The following is a 19,965-nucleotide window of genomic DNA, read 5'->3' as shown; positions in this document are numbered from 1 at the left end:
CCGTTCTGTTGTTGATTTCTCTAGAAGGAATAGAAGATGAGGTTACATTTCAAAAAAGACGAGTTCTTTCCCCAACAGCTGTCCCTTTCCGGGCAAATAATTGAGATTTAAGTTTTCCCATATCCTTTTTGGGAAAATAGGATGTAAACAGTAAGTGAATATGCTTCTAGTTCACTCCAGCAATTTTCTTGAAGCGCAAGCTCATTCGAAAGAAAATCAAGTTGGTGTGTGTGTGTGTGTGTGTGTGTGTGTGTGTGTGTGTGTGTCTGTCTGTCTGAATTTAACTCATTAGTCACCGGAGTTAGAATTTGTTAAGGCAGAGCCGTTATCAGGTTCAGTCTTTCCTTACCCTTTATTGCTCTTGCGATCAGTCCCTGTCTGTGCTTCCCTGCAGTGACTGGTATTATGCACAGAGCCCCTTTCTGAAACCGAAGCTCAGCTCCGACATCGTGGGCCAGCTCTACGAGCTGACTGAGGTTCAGTTTGACCTGGCATCCAGGGGCTACGATTTGGACGCCGCCTGGCCGACGTTTGCCAGGTACTTGGACGAGTCGCTTGGTTGAAAAGACAGGGAAAAGAGATGCTTGAAGTTCTCAAGATTGCCCCCAGTGTCCCGCCAGCAGTTGGGTCGCTCGGTAAATTACATAAATAAAGGTTTGGCAGCTCTCTCAGGCCCTCCTGATCGTACAGACGTTGTCGTGTCTGGGATTAACGATGATCACATCGGAAGGCTCCAACCTGAAACTCTCCCCATCAGCCAGGTGGCAAATGAGTCAGTGGAGACACATATGCAAAACCTGAGGTTTCTTCAGTGTGTTAAGGAACTCGGGGGCGGCCTGCGGGGAGCCGGTAGGTTTTTTCCTGGTTGTGTCCTTGCAGAGTTGCAGGCCGCAGGAGAGGGGGTACAGCTCACCCACGCACGGGTTGCTGGAAAAGCCGCAGGATTTTCACTTCTTACCAGTGTGGCACTCCCGTGCCACTCCAGGAGGGAGATGGGAGGGGACAGGCTCAGACGACAGGGGGACCTGCCCAAGGTCACCCGGCAGGGCTGAGGTACCAGACTCGAGCTCACCTCCAGTCCAGCGTTCTTTGTTTTGCTTTCTGTTGATACAGATTTTCTTTTAATGTAAATTTTTATATTTTACATCAGGAGTATTTACTGTGTAGAGAAAAGTACTGGACATGACGATGCCCATGGGCCAACCTCCGAGATCAAATAGCTAACTGTTTGCCGTATTTGCTGCACGTGTCCTTTTTAAAACTTTCTAATTTTGAAATCAATTCATAATTACCAGCAGAGTTGCCCCCGAAATGCCACAGGGCGTTCATCTGGCTGTTACCTCGATTTCCCTAATTACCAGTGTTTTACTACAACTGTTTCCATCATTCTTTCTCTTTATCGGTACATGTTGGTGTATTTCCTAGGCCATTTGAGAGTAAGTTACAGAGTCGATTTCCCTCTCTCTATTCCTAGGTACCTCATGGTGTATTTCCTAAAGTCAAGGGCACCCTCTTATGTACAACCTCAGGGTAGTTATTAAGATTGGGAAATGAATATTGATACAATGCTATAGGCCAGATTTTAGGAATTATCCCAATAATGTCTTTTATAAACCAAAAGCCGGCCCAGAAACACATGCTGCAATTAATGACAGGTCTCTCTGATCTCTTTGAACTTGGAACAGTTTCCCTGTCTTTGTCTTTGATAGTGTAGACATTTTGGAAAAGCGCAAGTCAATTATTTTGTAAAATGTTCCTTCGTTTGTGTTTGCCTAGGCTATTCCTCATTGTGAGGTTCAGGGTAAGTATTTCCAGAGGGAGTACCCCAGATGTTGTGTCCTCCTCAGCATATCGTCTGGAGACACACGATGTTGATTTGTTTCATTACCAGGGTGGTTAACCGTGACTATTAAGTCATCTGGTGTTTCCAAGATCTCCCTAAAGTTACTGAATCTCCCTTTGTAATCAGTGTGTTTCTTTTTATTATTATTTTTTTTTAATGTTTATTTATTTTTGAGAGAGACAGAGCGTGAGTGGGGGAAGGGGCAGAGAGAGAGAGGGAGACGCAGAATCCCAAGCAGGCTCCAGGCTCTGAGCTGTCAGGACAGAGCCTGACAGGGGGCTCAAAATCTCGAACTGTGAGATCATGACCTGAGCCGAAGTCGGACGCTTAACCGACTGAGCCACCCAGGCGCCCCAAGTAATCGGTGTGTTTCTTAGGGGAAGATATTTTACGATGAGGTTGTTACCCCATTTCTTGTTTCTAAATCTGCCACCTGTTAGTTTCAGCATCCGTTGGTAATTCTTGCCTGAGTCCGTCATGATTGCCAGAGTGATTTTTCTGACTCCATTCCTCCTTCTACATTAGTAGCTAGCACCCTATTGTAAGAAAGATCTTTTCCTTCTTCCTCATTCATGTATTGATTGATTGATAGCAGTGTTGACTGCGTGGGTTATTTTATTCAGTGCGTTATAGTCTGTCACTGTAATCTTTTATTTTGAAACTTAAATTATTCCGTATTTGCCCAGTGGGAGCCCCATCAAGCTGGGATTTTGGGGGTTTGGTGTTGTTTTTGTTTTTGGGGGGGTATTTTTTTTTTTTTTTTTTTAGTTGTCATGTCTGATACCATCTCTGTAGGAAATAAAATCTTCCAGCTCCAAATAAAGCCCCACCCACCGTCATGCTTTTCTCGTCAATTCCTGCCTAGAAGCAATCACAGCCCTGTAGTTGATGCAGGTCATTCCCAAGTATTCTTATGTTTCACTGTGTGTGTATCCGTAGATATCTTATATATGTATGGTTTTGTTTTGTATTTATTTTTAAATTTTGCACACACTGAACCGTGAGATAGCCATCCTTTTGCAACTTGCTTTTTTTCATTTCACGTGGTTTTAGACACATGGAGTTCTGTAGCTGTAGAGTGGGGTCAACAGGCCACAGCCCACACGGCTTCCCGCACTCGTTTCCGTGTGGTCCACGGCTGCTCTCCTACAACAGTGGCAGAGTCGAGTTGTTGTGATGGAGACCATAAGGGTTGCAAGTGTGAAATGCGTTCTATCTGGTCCTTCACTAAAAAAGAGATCTCTGACCCATGGTATAGAGTATTCTCTTGTGCAAGTAAACCAGTTTATCTATTTATTTATTTTTTAAGTTTATTCTGAGAGGGAGAGCGTGTGCACGAGCGGGGAAGGGGCAGAGAGAGAGGAGGGGGAGAATCCCAAGCAGGCTCTGCACTGTCAGCACAGAGCCCGACGCAGGGATTAAACCCACCAACCGTGAGATCATGACCTGAGCCGAGATCAAGAGTTGGGCGCTTAACCGACTGCACCACCTGGGCGCCCCGCAACTAAACCAGTTTATCTGCTTCCCTAGGGATACAGACTTAGGCTAGTTGTACTTTTATCACCACTGCCAGGCTGCCTCCAAGCACCATGTCACCTTTATTTCTCAGATTGATTGCCACTTTTCCCTCACGAGCAGACTATGACAGGAACAAAGATGTAAGGAAAATTTAAAGCAAACATTGGGAAGTAATATGTTCATTTCGTTCTTTTTGGGCAGCGGATGGAGAGGCCTTACATTGAAACTCAGCAGTGGAGTGCATCCGCTGTAGACCCACGTAAATCTGCCCTTTGGCAGAAGCTGATGGGTTTTGCCTTGTTACGCTCTATCTGGGAGGGCACTGCCCCCTCCCACCACTGGGTGCCTTGTGATAACCAAGGCCCCCGGGTGCACGTACGCGCGTGTGTATTTCCTGCTCTGACCCAGGTCTGTCTGCTCTGTGGCCCCACAGGAGGACGCTGGCCACTGGCTCCTCTGCCTACCTGTGGAGACCCCCCAGCCGAAGCTCCAGCATGAGCAGCTTGGTGAGCAACTACCTGCAGGTAATGCCAGAAAGGCTGGGGACTTCCTCCCTACCGTGTCAGCCAGCGTATGTCCTTGCCGCTTACAATGGGGGGTGGGGGCCGGGGGGGGGCTGTTCTCAGACACCTTTTGTTCCAGCCAGAGCAACGTAAACCCTCAGTTATACCCTCTGCTTCCTACAGTCCAGGTTTTTATAACCCAAGAGAATTTAGGCCTTTTAGAGGTTAGATTTTGTTAGAAGCTTTTAAGGTATCTTCTTTTTTTTTTTTTTTTTTTTAATATTTATTTATTTTTGGAAGAGCATGAGCTGGGGAGGGGCAGAGAGAGAGGGAGACAGAATCCGAAGCAGGCTTCAGGCTCCGAGCTGTCAGCACAGAGCCCGACGTAGGGCTTGAACCCACGAACCGTGACATGATAACCTGAGCCGAAGTCGGACGCTTAACCGACTGAGCCACCCAAGGTGCCCCGAAGCAGTTTGGCACTTGGGTTAAAAGCAGCTGACTGTCCCCCATGAGTTGTGTGACCCTGGGCAGACCACTCACCCTCTTGAAACCTCAGCTGTCTCATCTAGAAAATGGGGGCATGAAAGTCATCGTAGCTCACGAGGTGATGTCGCGGACTGAGTGACGGAGTGCACGCACAGTGCTTCCGGGCTTGACATAGACCAGTGAGTGCTCAGTCGGTGTTCGTGGGCAGGGTTAATTTTGTTAACTGTGTTAGAAAGTGAATGTATCATAGCTGCATGTAGTTCTATAGGAAAGAGCAGTGCAGTTAAAAACAAGATGTGAAAATAGGAAAAGCATGAAGACTGGCGAATAAATGGAGCTTTAACTCTGTTTTGTGGTTGAATCACAACAGGAGTTGTAGGTCTGGAGCAGCGGTGGACAATAGTTTGAATGTAACTTAACGAATCTAAGCACCAGTGTCCATTACGCTCCCAAAGCTACAGGAGGCTGGAAGGGACACGCGGGTTCTGAGGCCCCGGGCGGAGCTCACGTGTGTGGGTTGTGCCTTTAGGATGCGCCCTGACCTCCTGCGGCTGGTGCTTCCAGCCCTTTGGCTAGCTCGATAGACCAGCCTGACGTCCCGTGATTGCTGTATTTTGGTTTTTGTTCTCATTAAACTCGAGCGCTTTTCCCAGGAGCCGCGTCGCTTCCGTGCCAAAGCCACTTGTGTTCTCTTTCTCCTCCCCAGACTCAGGAGACGGCCTCCAGCTTTGACCTGAGCAGCCCCTTACACAACGAGGCGCTGGAGGGCTTCGACGAGATGCGCCTGGAGCTGGACCAGCTGGAGGTGCGGGAGAAGCAGCTGCAGGAGCAGGTGCGCCAGCTGGACACAGAGAACCAGGAGCTGAGGGCCACCGTCAGCCTGCAGGGGGAGCAGCTGCAGACGGAGAGGGAGAGGGGCCGCGCCGCGGCTGAGGACAATGCCCGCCTCACTCGCCTGGTGGCCGAGCTCCAGAAGCAGTGGGAGGTCACCCAGGCCACCCAGACCGCCGTGAAGGAGCTTCAGGAGTGCCTGCGGGCCCTGGAGCGGGGGGCGGCGGAGAAGGAGGAGGATTCCCACTTGGCCCTGCGGCGGCTGGAGTCCATGCTGCAGCCTCTGGCCCGGGAGCTCGAGGCCGCGTGGGGCTCGCCGGACAGGAAGAACCCGCGGTCAGCAGAGCAGGAGGCAGATTCGGTGCCTGCTCCGGTGCCAGACACGCCGGGGCGGCGGAAGCCCCTCCCCGGGGACCCGGGGCCGGAGACCCAGGAGCTGGGGGAGAAGCTTCGGGCCCTGGAGAGAGAGCACGCCAAGGCCCAGGAGCTCAGCAGGCAGCAGAGCGCCCAGCTGGGGCAGCTGGCCGAGGAGCTGCGGCTGAAGGAGGAGGCCCGGGCCGGCCTGGAGCACCGGCTGGAGGAGCTGGCTGGGAAGGGGCAGGAGGCCACCCAGCTGCGGCGACAGCTACACGAGGCCCTCGCCCACCTGAGCTCCCTGGAGGAGGAGCTGGCAGAGGTGAGGCAGGAGGAGCGGCAGCGGCGACAGGAGAAGGAGCTGCTGGAGCAGGAGGCCGGGGCGCTGGCACGGCAGCTGCGGGTCCTGGAGGCCCAGCTGGCACAGCTGAGCCAGCACGTGGGTGACCTGGAGGAGCAGAGGCAGCAGCTCGCCCGGGACAGAGACCACCTGAGCCAGAAGGTGGGGGCGCTGGAGCGGCTGGCCGGGCAGCCGGGGCCCCCGGACGCCACCCCGCGGCAGGCCTCCAGGGGGCCGGAGGAGGGGCAGCGCAGCCCACAGGAGGGCCAGACGGGTGGCCCCGAGGCGCCAGGGAGCGGACGGGAGGAGAGGCTCCAGCAGGCCGACGGGGAGCTGAAGAAGGAGCTGCAGAAAGCACTGGAACACAACCAGCTCCTCGAGGGCAAGCTGCAGGCCCTGCAGGCCGACTACCAGGCGCTGCAGCAGCGGGAGGCGGCCATCCGGAGCTCCCTGGCCTCCCTGGAGTCTGAGCAGGCCAGCATCCGGCACATGGGAGACCGGATGGAGGCGAGCCTCCTGGCCGTGAGGAAGGCCAAGGAGACCATGAGGGCCCACGCGGCGGAGAAGGAGGCCGCCCTGCGGAGCAAGGAGGCCGAGTGCCAGCAGCTGCGGGAGGCAGTGGGGCAGTGCCGGCAGCGGGCAGAGGCCCAGGAAAGGGAGCTCAAGGCGCTTGAGAGCCAGTGCCAGCAGCAGACCCAGCTGATCGAGACCCTCCGTGCAGAGAAAGGCCAGCAGGGGCTCGGCTCCCCCGAAGGCACCACCCGCCGGGAGCCGGGGGCCCAGCTGGGCCTGAGTCAGGCAGAGCCAGAGGCCCGGCAGGGGGAGGCGGGGGTGCCAGACCTTCAGGCCGAGCTCCAGGCAGCCCTGGGTGACCGGGAGAAGGCCCAGAGCCAGCTGAGCGTGGCCGAGGCCGCTCTGAGGGAGCACAGGGCCCTCGTGCAGCAGCTGCAGGAGCAGAACGAGGCCCTCAAGAAGGCCCGCGGTCGGGAGCCGCCGCAGGGCTCGGGGCACGAAGGGGCGCTGCGGGAGGACGGGGCCGAGGAGGAGCAGTCCCCGGCAGGACACGGCTCCCGGGAAGCCCCGCTGGGACAGGCCGAGCCGCGGGAGCAGCTGCCCGGGGCCAGCGCAGACACAGCCGAGCCCCATGGCCACCGCTGCACTCAGCTCGTGGAGAAACAGCAGGCGGAGGAGGCCCTGGCCCGCGCAGTCCAGGAGCTCCGTGACGCCAGAGAGGCGGCCTCAAGGGAGCGGGAGGGCCTGGAGCACCGAGTGGCTGGGCTGCAGCAAGAGAAGGACAGCTTGCAGGAGAGGCTGAAGGTGGCCGAGGAGGCGGCCCGCTCCTTGCCCGGCCTGCAGGCCCAGCTGGCCCAGGCCGAGCAGCGGGCGCAGAGCCTCCAGGAGGCCGCACACGAGGAGCTCAGCGCTCTCAAGTTCCAGCTGAGCACCGAGATCATGGACCACCAGAGCAGACTGAAGGTAGTCCCGGCCTCGACCCGCCCTGCGGCGGGGCCCGACGGGCCCACGAGAGGATAGGACGCGTCTGCAGCCATGTGGCACGCGACGGCCTAAGAATGTACCGGGCAGCCGGCAGACATGGCTGGGTCGCAGCACCCTTCCCCCCCCTCCCCCCCATGGACGCTTTAGGGCACGTGTCCAGAGCAACGCCCTAGCCCAGAAGTCTAAACCCAAGGTGGTTGCAGACGGGTTTGGCTCATACGGAGTGGCTTTTTTAAATTAGTAGCCAGCATTTAAAGAGCAAGGTGTTTACAAATTCAGTCTGGGGGCTTCCTTTGAAATCTCAGAAGATCTCAGAGACTGTGCCCTCCTTGCCACCTGGCAGCAGTCACCAGGAGCTGGGCGGTGGCTGCCCCCTTTCAAGGACACACGCACCCTTTGGTGTTTTCCTTACACTCGTTTAGGTACTTGCCCAGCCCCTCTGGGCCTGTGAGTTTGAGACCCTTGCCCTAGCCTCTAGAACCTACTGCAGGCACCAGCACTTCCCGCCTGCAAGCCCTGTCCCTGGGTTTTCTGGCCCTTCACGTGCCATCCTGATGACAGGCGCCGTGGTAAGAAACTGGCTCAGTTAGTTTGTCACAAAGCCCTTGGGATAGACAGCGGGCTCCCATGTGCCTTCAGGACTGCACAGAGAAAAAGGGTTAAGAGTGGCTACGACCCAGGACACGAGCAGGATGGCCGTGGGGTTTGGGCTTCCAAACTTGCTCGTTTGCACCGAGGTCTGTGCTCACTCCCAGACACAGATGTGCCTCCCGCGCTGTGTCACCCATCCTGTGCTGCTCCGTGTGGCTCATGGGGCACTTTTTTCCTTGCAGAAATTAAACCCTAAGTTTGAGGACCAAACTCAGTTTCTTAGTAAGCTTGAAAGGATGTTGTCACCAGTGAAGCCCAAAGCTTACTGAGTTTGGTGCAGAAGAGAGGGGTAGCTTGTTTTTACCCATTCGGGGGAATGGGGCTGGGTGGGGGGGTCTCCGTATGTCAGGACCCCACTTTGACGACCCCTCTCCCATCATCTCCAGGCTGCCAGTGAAGACTGCGGGAGCCTCAGGGCCCAGCTTGAGGAGCGAGGCCGGCAGCTGCAGGCCGCCGAGGAGGCTGCGGAGAGGCTGAAGGTAGGCCCCGGGGAGTGTGCTGACCAGCGGCCCGGGAGCCTGGGGTGCCCACCTCTGCCCGGTCGTTCCCACCCCAGTGTGTGCGCCTGTCAGGGAGCAGGGCCTGGCATGCTTTCCACTGGACCCGTTAGGAGGGCCACCCGCAAGGCTCCCAGTTCCCGAGCCGGAGCTCCCGTCCGTTCGGCCCTGTAGGCATCCTGGGTGTGCACCGCAGCCTTCTACCTCCTGGACCCCTGGCTGGGGCTGCCAGCTGTGGTTTCCAGCCAGCCCTATGGAAAGGAAACAGACTGTGCTCCTCAGCCGTCTCTGCAGGCGTCTCTTGAGCCGGTGGTTCTGAACCCAGGGGGAGCCCTGCCCCCAGCCACCCCTCCGAGATTCGGATTCCTGCGGCCCCCCCCGCCAAGCACCCCAACACCTTGCAATTAATACTCGGGGGCTAGAATTACAAACAGGAGTGTGTCACGCCCCGCCAGCGCAGACCAAAGGTTCTTGGCCTCTTGAACTTAAAACCCCCTCCAGTTAAAAGAGACCCAGCCAGATGGGGCGGAGAGCCAGGTCCCTTCCCGGCCTGCCGCGAGGGCTCTTGTCGGCTAAGCGTCTTCTCCCCGATGTCCTGTGCCAGGCCACCCGGGCAGAGCTGGGAGAGAAGCTGAACTGCACTGGCAAGCGTCTCGCAGAGTGCCAGGCCGCCCTGCGGAAGAAGGACGAGGAGGGGGCTGTCCTGCGCGAGAGCTTGGACAGGTTAGTTACACGGTCCGCCCGCACGGCCAGCGGTGGGGGCTTCGGGGAAGGAGGGCTTTGGTGCAGTGGCGTAGAAGCGCGGCCGCTCGCATCGGGTGAAAGAAGACCTTTTCCAAGAAAAGCCACAGGCTCGGAAGGGGCTTTGCCAGAAGCGTACCCCGGAGGGCCGGCGGCTGGCCTCGCACACCCTACAGGCGGTGGCAGAGCCTTTCTCCTCGTGCCTTTTTCTGAGCTCCGGCAGGTGCTTTGGAAGAACTGACACGAAGTAAAAGTTGGTAACGCTGACGGCAAACACGTAAATGACGCCCCAAACGGGGCAGGCACCGCTTAAACACTTTGCATCTCTTTGTCCCCTATGTCCTCCCAACAGTCCTTTCAGGACGGAGTGATGTCTTATCCCATTTTATAGACGAGGAAAGTGAGGCTCAGAGGAGCTCAGTCACTTTCCCAGCGTCCGACAGCAGTAGGTAATGGCGACAGGAGCGCAGGCCAGACCGTTTGGCTCGAGTCTGTTTCCCTGACAACTGCCCCACCAAAGTACTCGGACAGATAGCTCTGCGTCTGGTCTCGTGTTAGGGTACTGGCGTGTGTGTGTGTGTGTGTGTGTGTGTGTGTGCGCGCGCACGCGCGTGCTTCCCCACTACGAGCTGTGACTCGAGCTCTTCCTCGTTTCTTTTGTGAAATGAGAGTCTGCGGGTTGGGGGTTGGGGAAGCCTTCCAGGCACCTGCCGAGGGTGAGTGAGTGTGCCCGGCACCAGGCCGGCTTGTCTTCCTGCAGACTCTTGCCGCTGCGTCTGTGTCTGTCCATGGTGCTGCCACCCTCCATCATGACTGTTCTAACCTTGGAGGGTGGCCCTACTTGTGCAGCCCCGAGGCCGCCACGAGCCTCCTCACTTTCAGGCGATGGGGGGGGAGGGGCTGGGGTTGGGCATCATTTGGTGATGAGGCCAAGCCAGTCCTGCCGGGGATGCTGGGACCCAGTTACCTGGGTGCCCCCAGCGAAGACTGGCACCCCGCATTGTCCTGAGGCTTTCCATTCTCTGCCCGTCCCTCATTGCCTCCCACCGCCCGGCTTCTGAGGTGGGCCCAGGCCCAGCGTGAGATCTAGAGCACGCTGGGTGTTCAGTAACCCGGATGTACATCTCTTCCCATCTGACTCCTCCAGAGTTCAGACCCCGTAGGGCTCCTGCTGCCCAGTCGTGTTCACACGGCGATAAAAGTAGCAAGAACCTCCTAAGTTGGTGGCATTTAAAAAAAAAAATGCTGTAACAATGCTTGTTTGTAAGATCTCAGAGTAGTTGTTTTAGCTGCTCAATGTCGCATAATCCGCCTGCCCAGGATTGGATTTTACTTTACTCATTGGGTGGGTGGGTGTCTGTGTGTGTGTGTGTTTGTGTGTGCGCACGTGTGTGTGCGCACACACGTGTGCACACCCACGGCGTCATTTTGGTGGACAGTGTCTAGTAAATCACTTCCCGACAGCTTTATACTGGGTGTGGGAAGACTGAATTAGATAGAGATTAATTAGTCTCCGCAGAGCCCTCTGTCTCGTGGAGCTTCTGTGAACGCCTTGCCGGGCCTGGGGTTTGTAGCACATCCCTGGGAAACCACTGCCCTCGGGGCCAGGTGACCCGCAGGTGGGGCGGGCAGGGCCAGGAGGACCGTGATTTGGCACCGAGGAGACGAGGGGACAGAGCTCCTGAGGCCTCCGGGCTGTCAGGTCAGCACCTGGCATTGCCCGTCGAGTGCCCACTGTGTGCCCAGCACCCGCCCCGTGCACAGAGCCCCCAAAGACACCTGGGAGACGGGTCCTCGTCCGCGTGGTCACCTCCAGGGAGCCACTCCTGTGTTCTTTCTGTCCCGACTCTGTTTTCCTCTTGCAAACCCCCCCAGCCCCAGCCCATGAACCATACCCATGGGGCTTCTCTCATAACCTCAGCGCGGCCTGAAAACCAATTGGGTGGAGTTAACTCAGCTGAGGTGCTCCCAGCAGCCTGAGGTCACCTGCCCTCCCCAAATGTCCATTGTATTGACTACGGGGGCTCGTGTGTGTGAAGAGTCTGGGTGTGCGAGGGGGGTTTTGAAGGCCAGGGGGGTACGTAACCTGCGAGCGGGTGGTACCAAGGGGCGCCCCCACCGTGAGGGGGAAAGGCTTGGAGGATGGCGGGAGCCCTCGTTAGAGGGCTGGGTTAGCCCAGAGGCCTGGGGGAAGCCGGAAGTAGGGGCCACTCAGTAAACTCCCCACCCCTCCACCAGGACCCAGAAGGAACTCGAAAAGGCCACGACAAAAATCCAGGAGTATTACAACAGACTCTGCCAGGAGGTGACGAACCGGGAGAAGAATGACCAGAAGATGCTCGCGGACCTGGATGACCTGAATAGAACCAAGCAGTACCTGGAGGAGAGGCTGATCGAGCTGCTCAGGTGAGAGCGTGGGGCGAGCAGCTGTCTGCCCCTCCCTCCCCCGCCCCGAGCTGGGTTTCTCTGTAAAGAACGGTGGCTGTTCTTGAAAGGTCTGTTCGCGAGACGGGGGCCCGTGTCCGTCTGTGCCGTGTCGTTAAGGCCTCCCACACGGACAGGGGCTGCTTGGGCCCTCGGCAGCCTCGTACGAGCGGATTTCACCGTTCCCACCAGGGCTCAGCTGAGTCTGTGTTGTCACCCTGCCGGGGAATCATTTTTCAAATCTCTGCGTGCGTAGCCACAAGAGTGACGGCAAGTGCCGTCTCGTATCCTGAGGAATCTGTCCGTCCCCTTGCCCCTCTTTCACGAGCCCTTTTCCCCTTCTCCTCCGTCCCACCTTTCCCCAGTGCCGGGCCTCCCAAACTCCTACACCTGCAGGTGGCATCGCAGGTGTGGGCCCCGGAGGACACACGTGCTCTGCTCCTGCCGCTTGGTGCCGCACAGGCATCGGGCCCGGCTTGCCACATCGCCTCCCCTCTGAAGAAAAGGTGCAAGCCCGGACTTTCACGTGAAACTGGCCTGACTTTCCAAGTTGGCGAGAGTGGTTCAAAACCGTTTTTTTTTTCTTGTTCATATTTTTCTGTTTTTTTAAGTTTATTCACTTATGTTGAGAGACGGAGAGGGAGAGACCGCACGAGCTGGGGAGGGGCAGACAGAGGGAGAGAGAATCTCAAGCAGGCTCCACGCTATGAGCGCAGAGCCCGACGGGGGGCCTGATCTCACGAACCACGAGATCGTGACCTGAGCCGAAACCAAGAGTCAGAAGACGCTCAACCAACTGGGACACCCAGGCGCCCCTAAAGTCTTAACTTTCTCATATGGAAATTTGCAGATGTACAACAACAGGCCAGCACAGTGCACCCCAAGTACCTGCCCCCCGCTTCAGCGTCCTTCACCTCGCGGCCAGTCTTGTTTCATCCAGAGACCCGCCGTGTCCCTCACCTCCCCAGATTATTGTGATGCAGATTCCAGATATATTATTTCATCTCCAAATGTTTCAGTACGTGCTTCTCTTAAGACAAGGACTCTCCATCTTGTGCCACCACGGTGTCATCGCCGTGCTGAAAAATTAACCGTGGTTCCCAATATCATTAAGCATCTAGTCAGTTTCGTGTTTTTCCTATTTTTTTTTCCTTACATTTTTTTCTAATGAGGATCTGGATCCACACGTTGCATGGCGAGATGTTAGATCTCTCTTACTTAGTCTGTGATTTGGCCACTGTGTCTCTAACTTTTTTTTTTCTTCGCAATTTACTTTTGAGGAAGCTAGGTCTTTCGTCCGGTACAGTTTCCCACAGCCTGGATTTTGCCAGTTGTGTCTCCATGGCACCACGTAACATGTTCTCCCAATCTTTGTTATTTCTTGTGAATTGTTAGCCGAAACCAGAGCCGTGATTCTCCACCCTACGTGCACATTACAGTCACTAGGGGAGCTGTTAAAATGATACCCACGTCCAGACCCTACCCAGTCCAACCAAACTGGAATTTCTGGGAGCGGGGCCCAGGGATCAGTGAGCCAGAGTGGAGAACCACTGCTCTAGTAGAGGCTGGCTCAGACCCAGATTCAAAATGTTCTCAAGAACACCTCATAGAATTGGTTTATAGTTTGGGTCTTTCCTTCAGGAGCCCACGTAAGATCTGATTAGCCCGTTCTTTGCGATGTTCACAGCCTAAAAGCACTGCCTAAATCTGCCAATTCATTTGGGGTTGCAAAATGGTGACACTAAATTCCGCCTGATCTGGAAGTGTAAAACCTCTGCCCACGTATCATCGATCTGCAGATTTGGGACTCAGGGCGCTTAAGACTTGTGAGCTCAGTCATGTTCTTGAGGCGTGTGATGGAGAAGCCCGAGTCCTGACTGCGTTCCTGCATTTCAGGGAGTGTGTCCCTGGCCTCCTGGGGACAGAAGGGATGGGCTGTGGACCCGCAGGGAGGGTGATGTCCATCCAGGGCATGAGTCTTCCTGCTTCCTGACCACAGCAGGCACCTGAAGAGCCTGTCAGTTGCATGCCCTGGCTTTTGTATTTAAGGGGAGAGTCTGTGGCCTTGGAGTCCATTTCTGGTGGTGGCATCAGTTTGTCACCGGACCTCAGTGGCTCTAGTGTTACTCTTTGGGACTGAGGTGCTGTCGGGGCTGCCTTGACCTTGGGATGGTGGCCGGGGTTCCATCTAGGAAAGAATGAAACCTTCCCAGGTCAGAAGCTGTAATAGCAGCAACACGGAAACCTCTGTGCGCATCTGCCCTGTGTGTCAGGCATGTTCTGACACCTGCCAGACCTTTCTGGAAAGCTTCCCTGTGCTTCCAGTCTTGCTTCCCGGAGCGCATAGCGTCTCCCTGAGGAGTAAGGGAAAGTAACATCCCATCAGGCTTTCCGGCGAGGACGCCTTTCATCTTCTCCAACGATTACTTGTTACTTGAGGAGACCATGAACACATAAGGGTTTCTGAATACATGTACGATTCGTGTGGGCAGTACATTCGAGGTCCTTGGGCTCGGAGCACGCCGTGTGTCCTATAATTATGACAGCCTGTTACACCTTAAACTCCAGGTGACCGTGTACAGCGTCGTTTAGATCCCTGAGCAGTGTGTGACCCGTGCGGGTGCTGGCAGCTCTTTGCGGTCGCCGGCACCCCGTACGTGCATCACGGCCCCTTCTGCCCGCACACACGTGCCGTCAGCTGAGTCTGAGACCAATGCAGGGGACAGATGAGTGTTTCCAGGTGGAGTGAATCTTCCTTCCACGTCTTGGGAAATTTGCACTCAGTCTTTGGACGTGATTCCGGGATCACCCTGCTGTTGTCATGGATTCCTCTCTGATTCTGATGTGGCTCTGTCCCAGGGACAAGGATGCTCTCTGGCAAAAGTCAGACGCCCTGGAGTTCCAGCAGAAGCTCAGCGCTGAGGAGAGGTGGCTCGGGGACGCGGAGGCCAGCCACTGTCACGACTGCAAGCGGGAGTTCAGCTGGATGGTGCGGAGGCACCACTGCAGGTCAGCGGGGCGGGGCGCAGGCGCCGCTGTGTGTCTGGGAGGAGCACGTGGCCATCTGGTCTTCGGGGAGCCGGGCGCGGGTCCTGGCGGGCCGCGCAGGGATCCCTGAAGGGGGCGGAGGTCGGGTGCAGGGGTGCGGGCAGAGCCAAGGGGACCCACCCGGCTGTGGAGCAGCCAGAGAGCAGCAGCCGTCGGCCTCCCTCAGGCTGCGGGGACCAGAGGGAAAGCGGCGTTCCTGGAGCCCAGGGAGAGCGGGGGCTGAGGCTTTGCTGGGAGAACACAGACGGCAAAGACCCTCCTAGGGCCTGAGGAAGGGTAGGCAGAGTTATTCCTATAAATCTCAGTGGGGGCCAAGGCAGATAGAAAGTCATCAGCACGGCCCCGGGTGGGTCTGTGGCCCCTCAGAGCCTCTGAACCCCCACGTCAGTGTGTCCCAGAAGGTGGGCTCAGCCACGTACCCTGTCCCCTGCCTCCCGGCACCTGGGGAAATAAAACGTCGCCTCCCAGTGGGCTTGTCAGGATGGCTTCAGTCGGCATCTCACCAAACTGACCGCGAGGCCACGTTCCTGAGTGGGGGCGGAGCCCCGCCCGAGGAGCCGTGTGGCCTCCAGAGCCCGGTTCTGGTGCCGGGCAGACCGCGAGGCCCGCGGCGCGGCGTCCTCACGGCCCGTGCTCGTTTCACCCCAGGATCTGTGGCCGCATCTTCTGCTACTACTGCTGCAACAACTACGTCCTGACCAAGCACGGCGGCAAGAAGGAGCGCTGCTGCAGGGCCTGCTTCCGCAAGTTCAGTGACGGCCCCGGCTCCCCCGACAGCGCCAGCTCGGGCACCAGCCAGGGAGAGCCCAGCCCTGCGCTGTCGCCGGCCCCAGGCCGCGCCGGGCCCCAGGCCGCCGGAGGCCAAGGTCAGGCTCCCGCCCCTGCCCTCCCCGCCCCCGTGTGCTTAGGTGCCACCCCTCCCCCGCCCCCCCGTGGCTGGTCAGCTTGATTCAGTGTTTTCCAGACTCGGGCGTTAAAGGGGCGCCAAAAATGTATTGCGCCAATTTGAGACGTTCCGTTTTCATGTAGTTAGGATAGAGAATTGAAAGGTGAATAACTTTCTCCTGATACGATTCAGCGTTACTTAACGTGAGGTCCGTGTACTTCGTAACTCAGTGCGCTACCAGTGGGACATCCCCCACACCGTGGAAAATACTGCCTCTGGAGCCTCAGCCCCAAGAACCCCGCCCTCCCAGTGGAGCAGCCACGGGCCCGGAGCTGCGTGGAAACGACCACCTCGGTCGGCAGGCCGAGGAGGACGCGTTCTCCCGCGCCCTCTCACTGCGCTCGGGGAGAGGAAGTGGGATCCGGTTCCCGCTGGCCCTGCTCCCAGCACAGCCCCGCCGGGCGGCCCAGTCTGGGGATACAGACTAGCAGCGAGGCAGGCCTGACACGGCAGGGGCAGGAGCGAGGCTGGGCCCGGCTCAGGCAGCACCAGTCTCCCGAGGCTGGTCCCTCTGGGCTCCTCCTTGGCCTCTGCCTGGGCGCAGGTCAGCCGGCCTTCCGAGATCCCGTGAGATCCCCTCTTGTTTAACTGGACCATCAAGGAGGTTGGCAGGCCCCGTTCTGTATACTGGGTACAAAGAACCACGTCGAGTTGGCAGGATGCACTGTGAACACGGCCTTCCTCAAACAGTATCTTCCTCAAACGCGTTTTTCATTCTTTTTTATCAAGTTTTGGGAGTCCTGTATGGATTCTGGGTAGAACTTATTTAATAGATCTGTTTCACAGATTCCTTTTTCCCAACCAGAAACCCGTCTTTTCACCTTTCAAAGAGCGGAAACGTTTTCCAAAACACGGAAGGTTGGAATTCTCATGAAGTCCAATCCATCAATTTTTTTTGCCTTATGGATCAATTTTTTTCTTATCTTTTGGGATCATATCTATCTTTGCTTACCCTAAGGACACAAAGATATCCTGGTTTGTTTGTTTTTCCTAGAAATTTCATGGTTTTAGGTCTGTGATCCATTCTGAATTGATTTTTGTGTATGCTACAAGCCACATGTAGAGATTCATTTTTTTGCATATGGCTGTCCAGTGTTTCCACCACCATTGGTTAACAAGTCCATTCTGCCTTTGCACCATTTTCTTTTTTTTTTTAATTTTTTTTTTTTTTCAACGTTTATTTATTTTTGGGACAGAGAGAGACAGAGCATGAACGGGGGAGGGGCAGAGAGAGAGGGAGACACAGAATCGGAAACAGGCTCCAGGCTCTGAGCCATCAGCCCAGAGCCCGACGCGGGGCTCGAACTCCCGGACCGCGAGCTCGTGACCTGGCTGAAGTCGGACGCTCAACCGACTGCGCCACCCAGGCGCCCCTGCACCATTTTCTAAAATCAATTGCTCTTATGTATGTGGGTCTGTATCGGACTTTCTGACCCATCCCGTGTATTCACGTGCCTTCTCTTTCACCAATGCCACACTGTTGAGATCCCCACGGTGTTCTAATGAGTCTTCAAATCAGGTAGAGCGGGTCCCCTCTAGTTTTGTTCTTTATCAGAGTGTTGGCTATTCTAGGTGTTTTGCATATCCATGCAAATTTTATTTTATTTCTTTTTAACTTAAACTCCAGTTAGCTGACTAGACGTATAGGTTAGCATTGGTTTCAGGAGTAGAATTTAGTGACTCATCACCTACATATAATACCCAGTGCTCATCCCAACAGGTGCCCTCCTTAATGCCCACCACATCCCGCCCCCCCACCTCCCCTCCAGCAACCCTCAGTCTTTCTCTGTATATAAGAGTCTCTTATGGTCTGCCTCCCTCTGTGTTTTTATTTTTCCTAAGTTCATCTGTTTTGTTTCTTAAATTCCACAGATGAGTGAAATCGTATGATACTTGTCTTTCACTGACTGACTGACTTTGCTTAGCATAACGCACTCGAGTTCCTCCGTGTTGTTGCAGATGGCAGGATTTCATTCTTTTCGATCGCCGAGTAATACCCTGTCGTATGTGTGTATACACACACGTACACACACACGCATCTTCCCTATCCATTCATCGGTCGATGGACACTTGGGCTCTTTCCGTAATGTGGCCGTTGTTGGTGGCACTGCTATAAACATTGGGGTGGATGTGCTCCTTCAAGTCGGCATTCCTATAACCTTTGGATAAATGCCCAGTAGTGTAATTGCCGAGTCATACGGTAGTTCTGTTTTCAGTTTCTTGAGGAAGCTCCGTCCTGTTCTGCAGAGCGGCTGCACCAGCTTGCATTCCCACCAAAGTGCAAGAGGCTTCCCCTTTCTCCGCATCCTCACCAACAGCTGTGGTTTCCTGAGTTAATTTTAGCCATTCTGACAGGTGTGAGGTGGCATCTGTCTCATTGTGATTTTGATTTGTATTTTCCTGATGGTGAGTGATGTTGAGCATGTTTTCATGTGTCTGTTAAGCTATCTGGATGTCTTCTCTGGCAAAGTGTTTCTTCATGCCTTCGGCCCGTTTCTTCACTGGATTATTTGCTTTTTGGGTGTTGAGTTTGACAAGTTCTTTATAGGTTTTGGATACTCCCCCTTTAGGAGATATGTCGCTTGCAGATATCTTCTCCCATTCATTCCATCGGTTGCCTCGTTTTGTTGATTGTTTCCCTCACTGTAGAGAAGCTTTTTATCTTGATGAGGTCTCAATAGTTCATTTTTTGCTTTTGTTTTCCTTGCCCCTGGAGACATGTCTAGTAAGAAGTTGCTGAGGCTGAGGTCAAAGAGGTTGCTGTCTGTTTTGTCCTGTGGGATTTCGATGGTTTCCTGTACCCGTGTAAATTTTAGAATTTAGTTTGTCAGCTTCTACAAGAAATCCTGCTGAAATTTTGACTGAGGTGTGCTTTCTAGATCACGTTGAAGAGAATTGACATGTTAACAAAATTGAGTCTTCCAATAAGTGAACATGTATAGCTCCCCACTTGTTTGAGTCTTCTTTGATTTCTCTCAGTGAATCTCCCTCGTTTGGGGCACCTGGTGCTCATTGTCCCTTCCTTTGTCATCCTCCTTCCTTCTCTCTACCAGCCTCAGAAGGTAGATTCAGAAGTGTGACTGGGTCTATGGAAGGAAACCAGTCTCTGGTCTCCTCCTTCAGCCTGTGTCGCAAGCCCCACGTCCTGCTCTTCCTAGAGCATGGCCTGTCCCACTAGCCCTGTGGGGGAACCGGCTGGAAACTTGGAGCTCTCGTGAACTGTTCTTGCTGAACAGTCCAGGAATCTCCCCTGCCCTGACTCACAGGCAGGTGTTCCAGTGATGACAGAGGGTGGCACTGTGCCAGAGTCCCGAGGTCATTTGTTTTGATTTCTGACATTTCCTGTCTCCTTGTCTATCTGCATTTCTTTCTGTCTTTCCTTTTTTTCTATCTTCCCTTCTGTCTGCCTTTCTTTCGCCTCAGGCCTGCCGTCACATTTTCCATGCTGTATGCAGGAGCGTGCGTGTGGGTCGGTGGCCGGCACAGGAATGTCCATACGGCGTCCCTCCTACTGAATGGCCTGCAAAGTCAGACACAAGTCCCCCAGTCAGAAGCACAGCGGTCACTGCCACCTCGGGCAGAGGGAGGGTCTTTCCCATCCCCCAGTGGATGGAGATGGAAACACAGGATCCAGATAGAATCTTGGTTTCAGAGGAGGCATAAATAAGTCGTGTCTGTGTCTTCGGGAGCAAGGACTCAGCAGCAGAGAAGTGTGTTTACTTTTCTGTTAGATTCTTTCCTGATGAGGTTTTGACAGGTTTTTTGTTTGTTTCTGAATAAGAGGCCTCAGAGAATATGTAAGGGCTTGAATCTCTTTAAGACCCGACTGAGGAGCTTCAGAGAAATCTCTTAATTCATGTGTTCAGCTTCCCTGTAGGCCCCACTGCTTTCTGGAATGTCTCAGCAGCCATTTCTCTCCCATCCAGACAGAGTAGCTGTGGGTTGAGCGGGCACTTAGAGCGTGTCCCGGTGGCCCATCCCACACAGTTACAGCCCCTCACCTCCTGGCGTCCCCTCCCCATCCTGTGCGTAACTGCGTGCGTCTCTTCTCTCCCCACCCGCCTCTGTGGCCCAGGTGTAGACGCGGACTGCAGGCCGCCGGACGATGCCGCATTTGACATCATCACCGATGAGGAGCTGTGCCAGATTCAGGAGTCGGGCTCCTCGCCTGAGACACCCACCGAAACTGACTCCCTCGACCCTAACATGCCCGAACAGTGAGTAGACCTCACCTTTACTTCCTGTGTGCTCACTGGGTGTCGGGCCCTTGTGCCCCCTGATTC

The 19,965-nt window shown here is 55.2% G+C and overlaps 1 protein-coding gene across 2 annotated transcripts in view; it reads left to right on the top strand.

Annotated features, from left to right (window-relative positions):
* Positions 1 to 19,965, top strand: part of FYCO1 (FYVE and coiled-coil domain autophagy adaptor 1) — a 74,030-nt gene that overhangs the window by 22,765 nt on the left and 31,300 nt on the right. For both annotated transcript variants that reach the window (XM_045492624.1, XM_045492625.1), the window contains exons 6-14: positions 395 to 538; positions 3,795 to 3,885; positions 5,060 to 7,354; positions 8,413 to 8,505; positions 9,128 to 9,246; positions 11,503 to 11,670; positions 14,548 to 14,697; positions 15,385 to 15,602; positions 19,758 to 19,899. In XM_045492624.1, coding sequence (XP_045348580.1) covers positions 395 to 538; positions 3,795 to 3,885; positions 5,060 to 7,354; positions 8,413 to 8,505; positions 9,128 to 9,246; positions 11,503 to 11,670; positions 14,548 to 14,697; positions 15,385 to 15,602; positions 19,758 to 19,899 — 3,420 coding nt within the window. The remainder of the gene's footprint in view (positions 1 to 394; positions 539 to 3,794; positions 3,886 to 5,059; positions 7,355 to 8,412; positions 8,506 to 9,127; positions 9,247 to 11,502; positions 11,671 to 14,547; positions 14,698 to 15,384; positions 15,603 to 19,757; positions 19,900 to 19,965) is intronic.

This window comes from Leopardus geoffroyi, chromosome A2 (assembly GCF_018350155.1).
Source record: "Leopardus geoffroyi isolate Oge1 chromosome A2, O.geoffroyi_Oge1_pat1.0, whole genome shotgun sequence".
NCBI lineage: Eukaryota > Metazoa > Chordata > Mammalia > Carnivora > Felidae > Leopardus > Leopardus geoffroyi.
The sequence above is the reverse complement of the archived record's forward strand: the minus strand, read 5'-3'. Positions and strand labels throughout refer to the sequence as shown.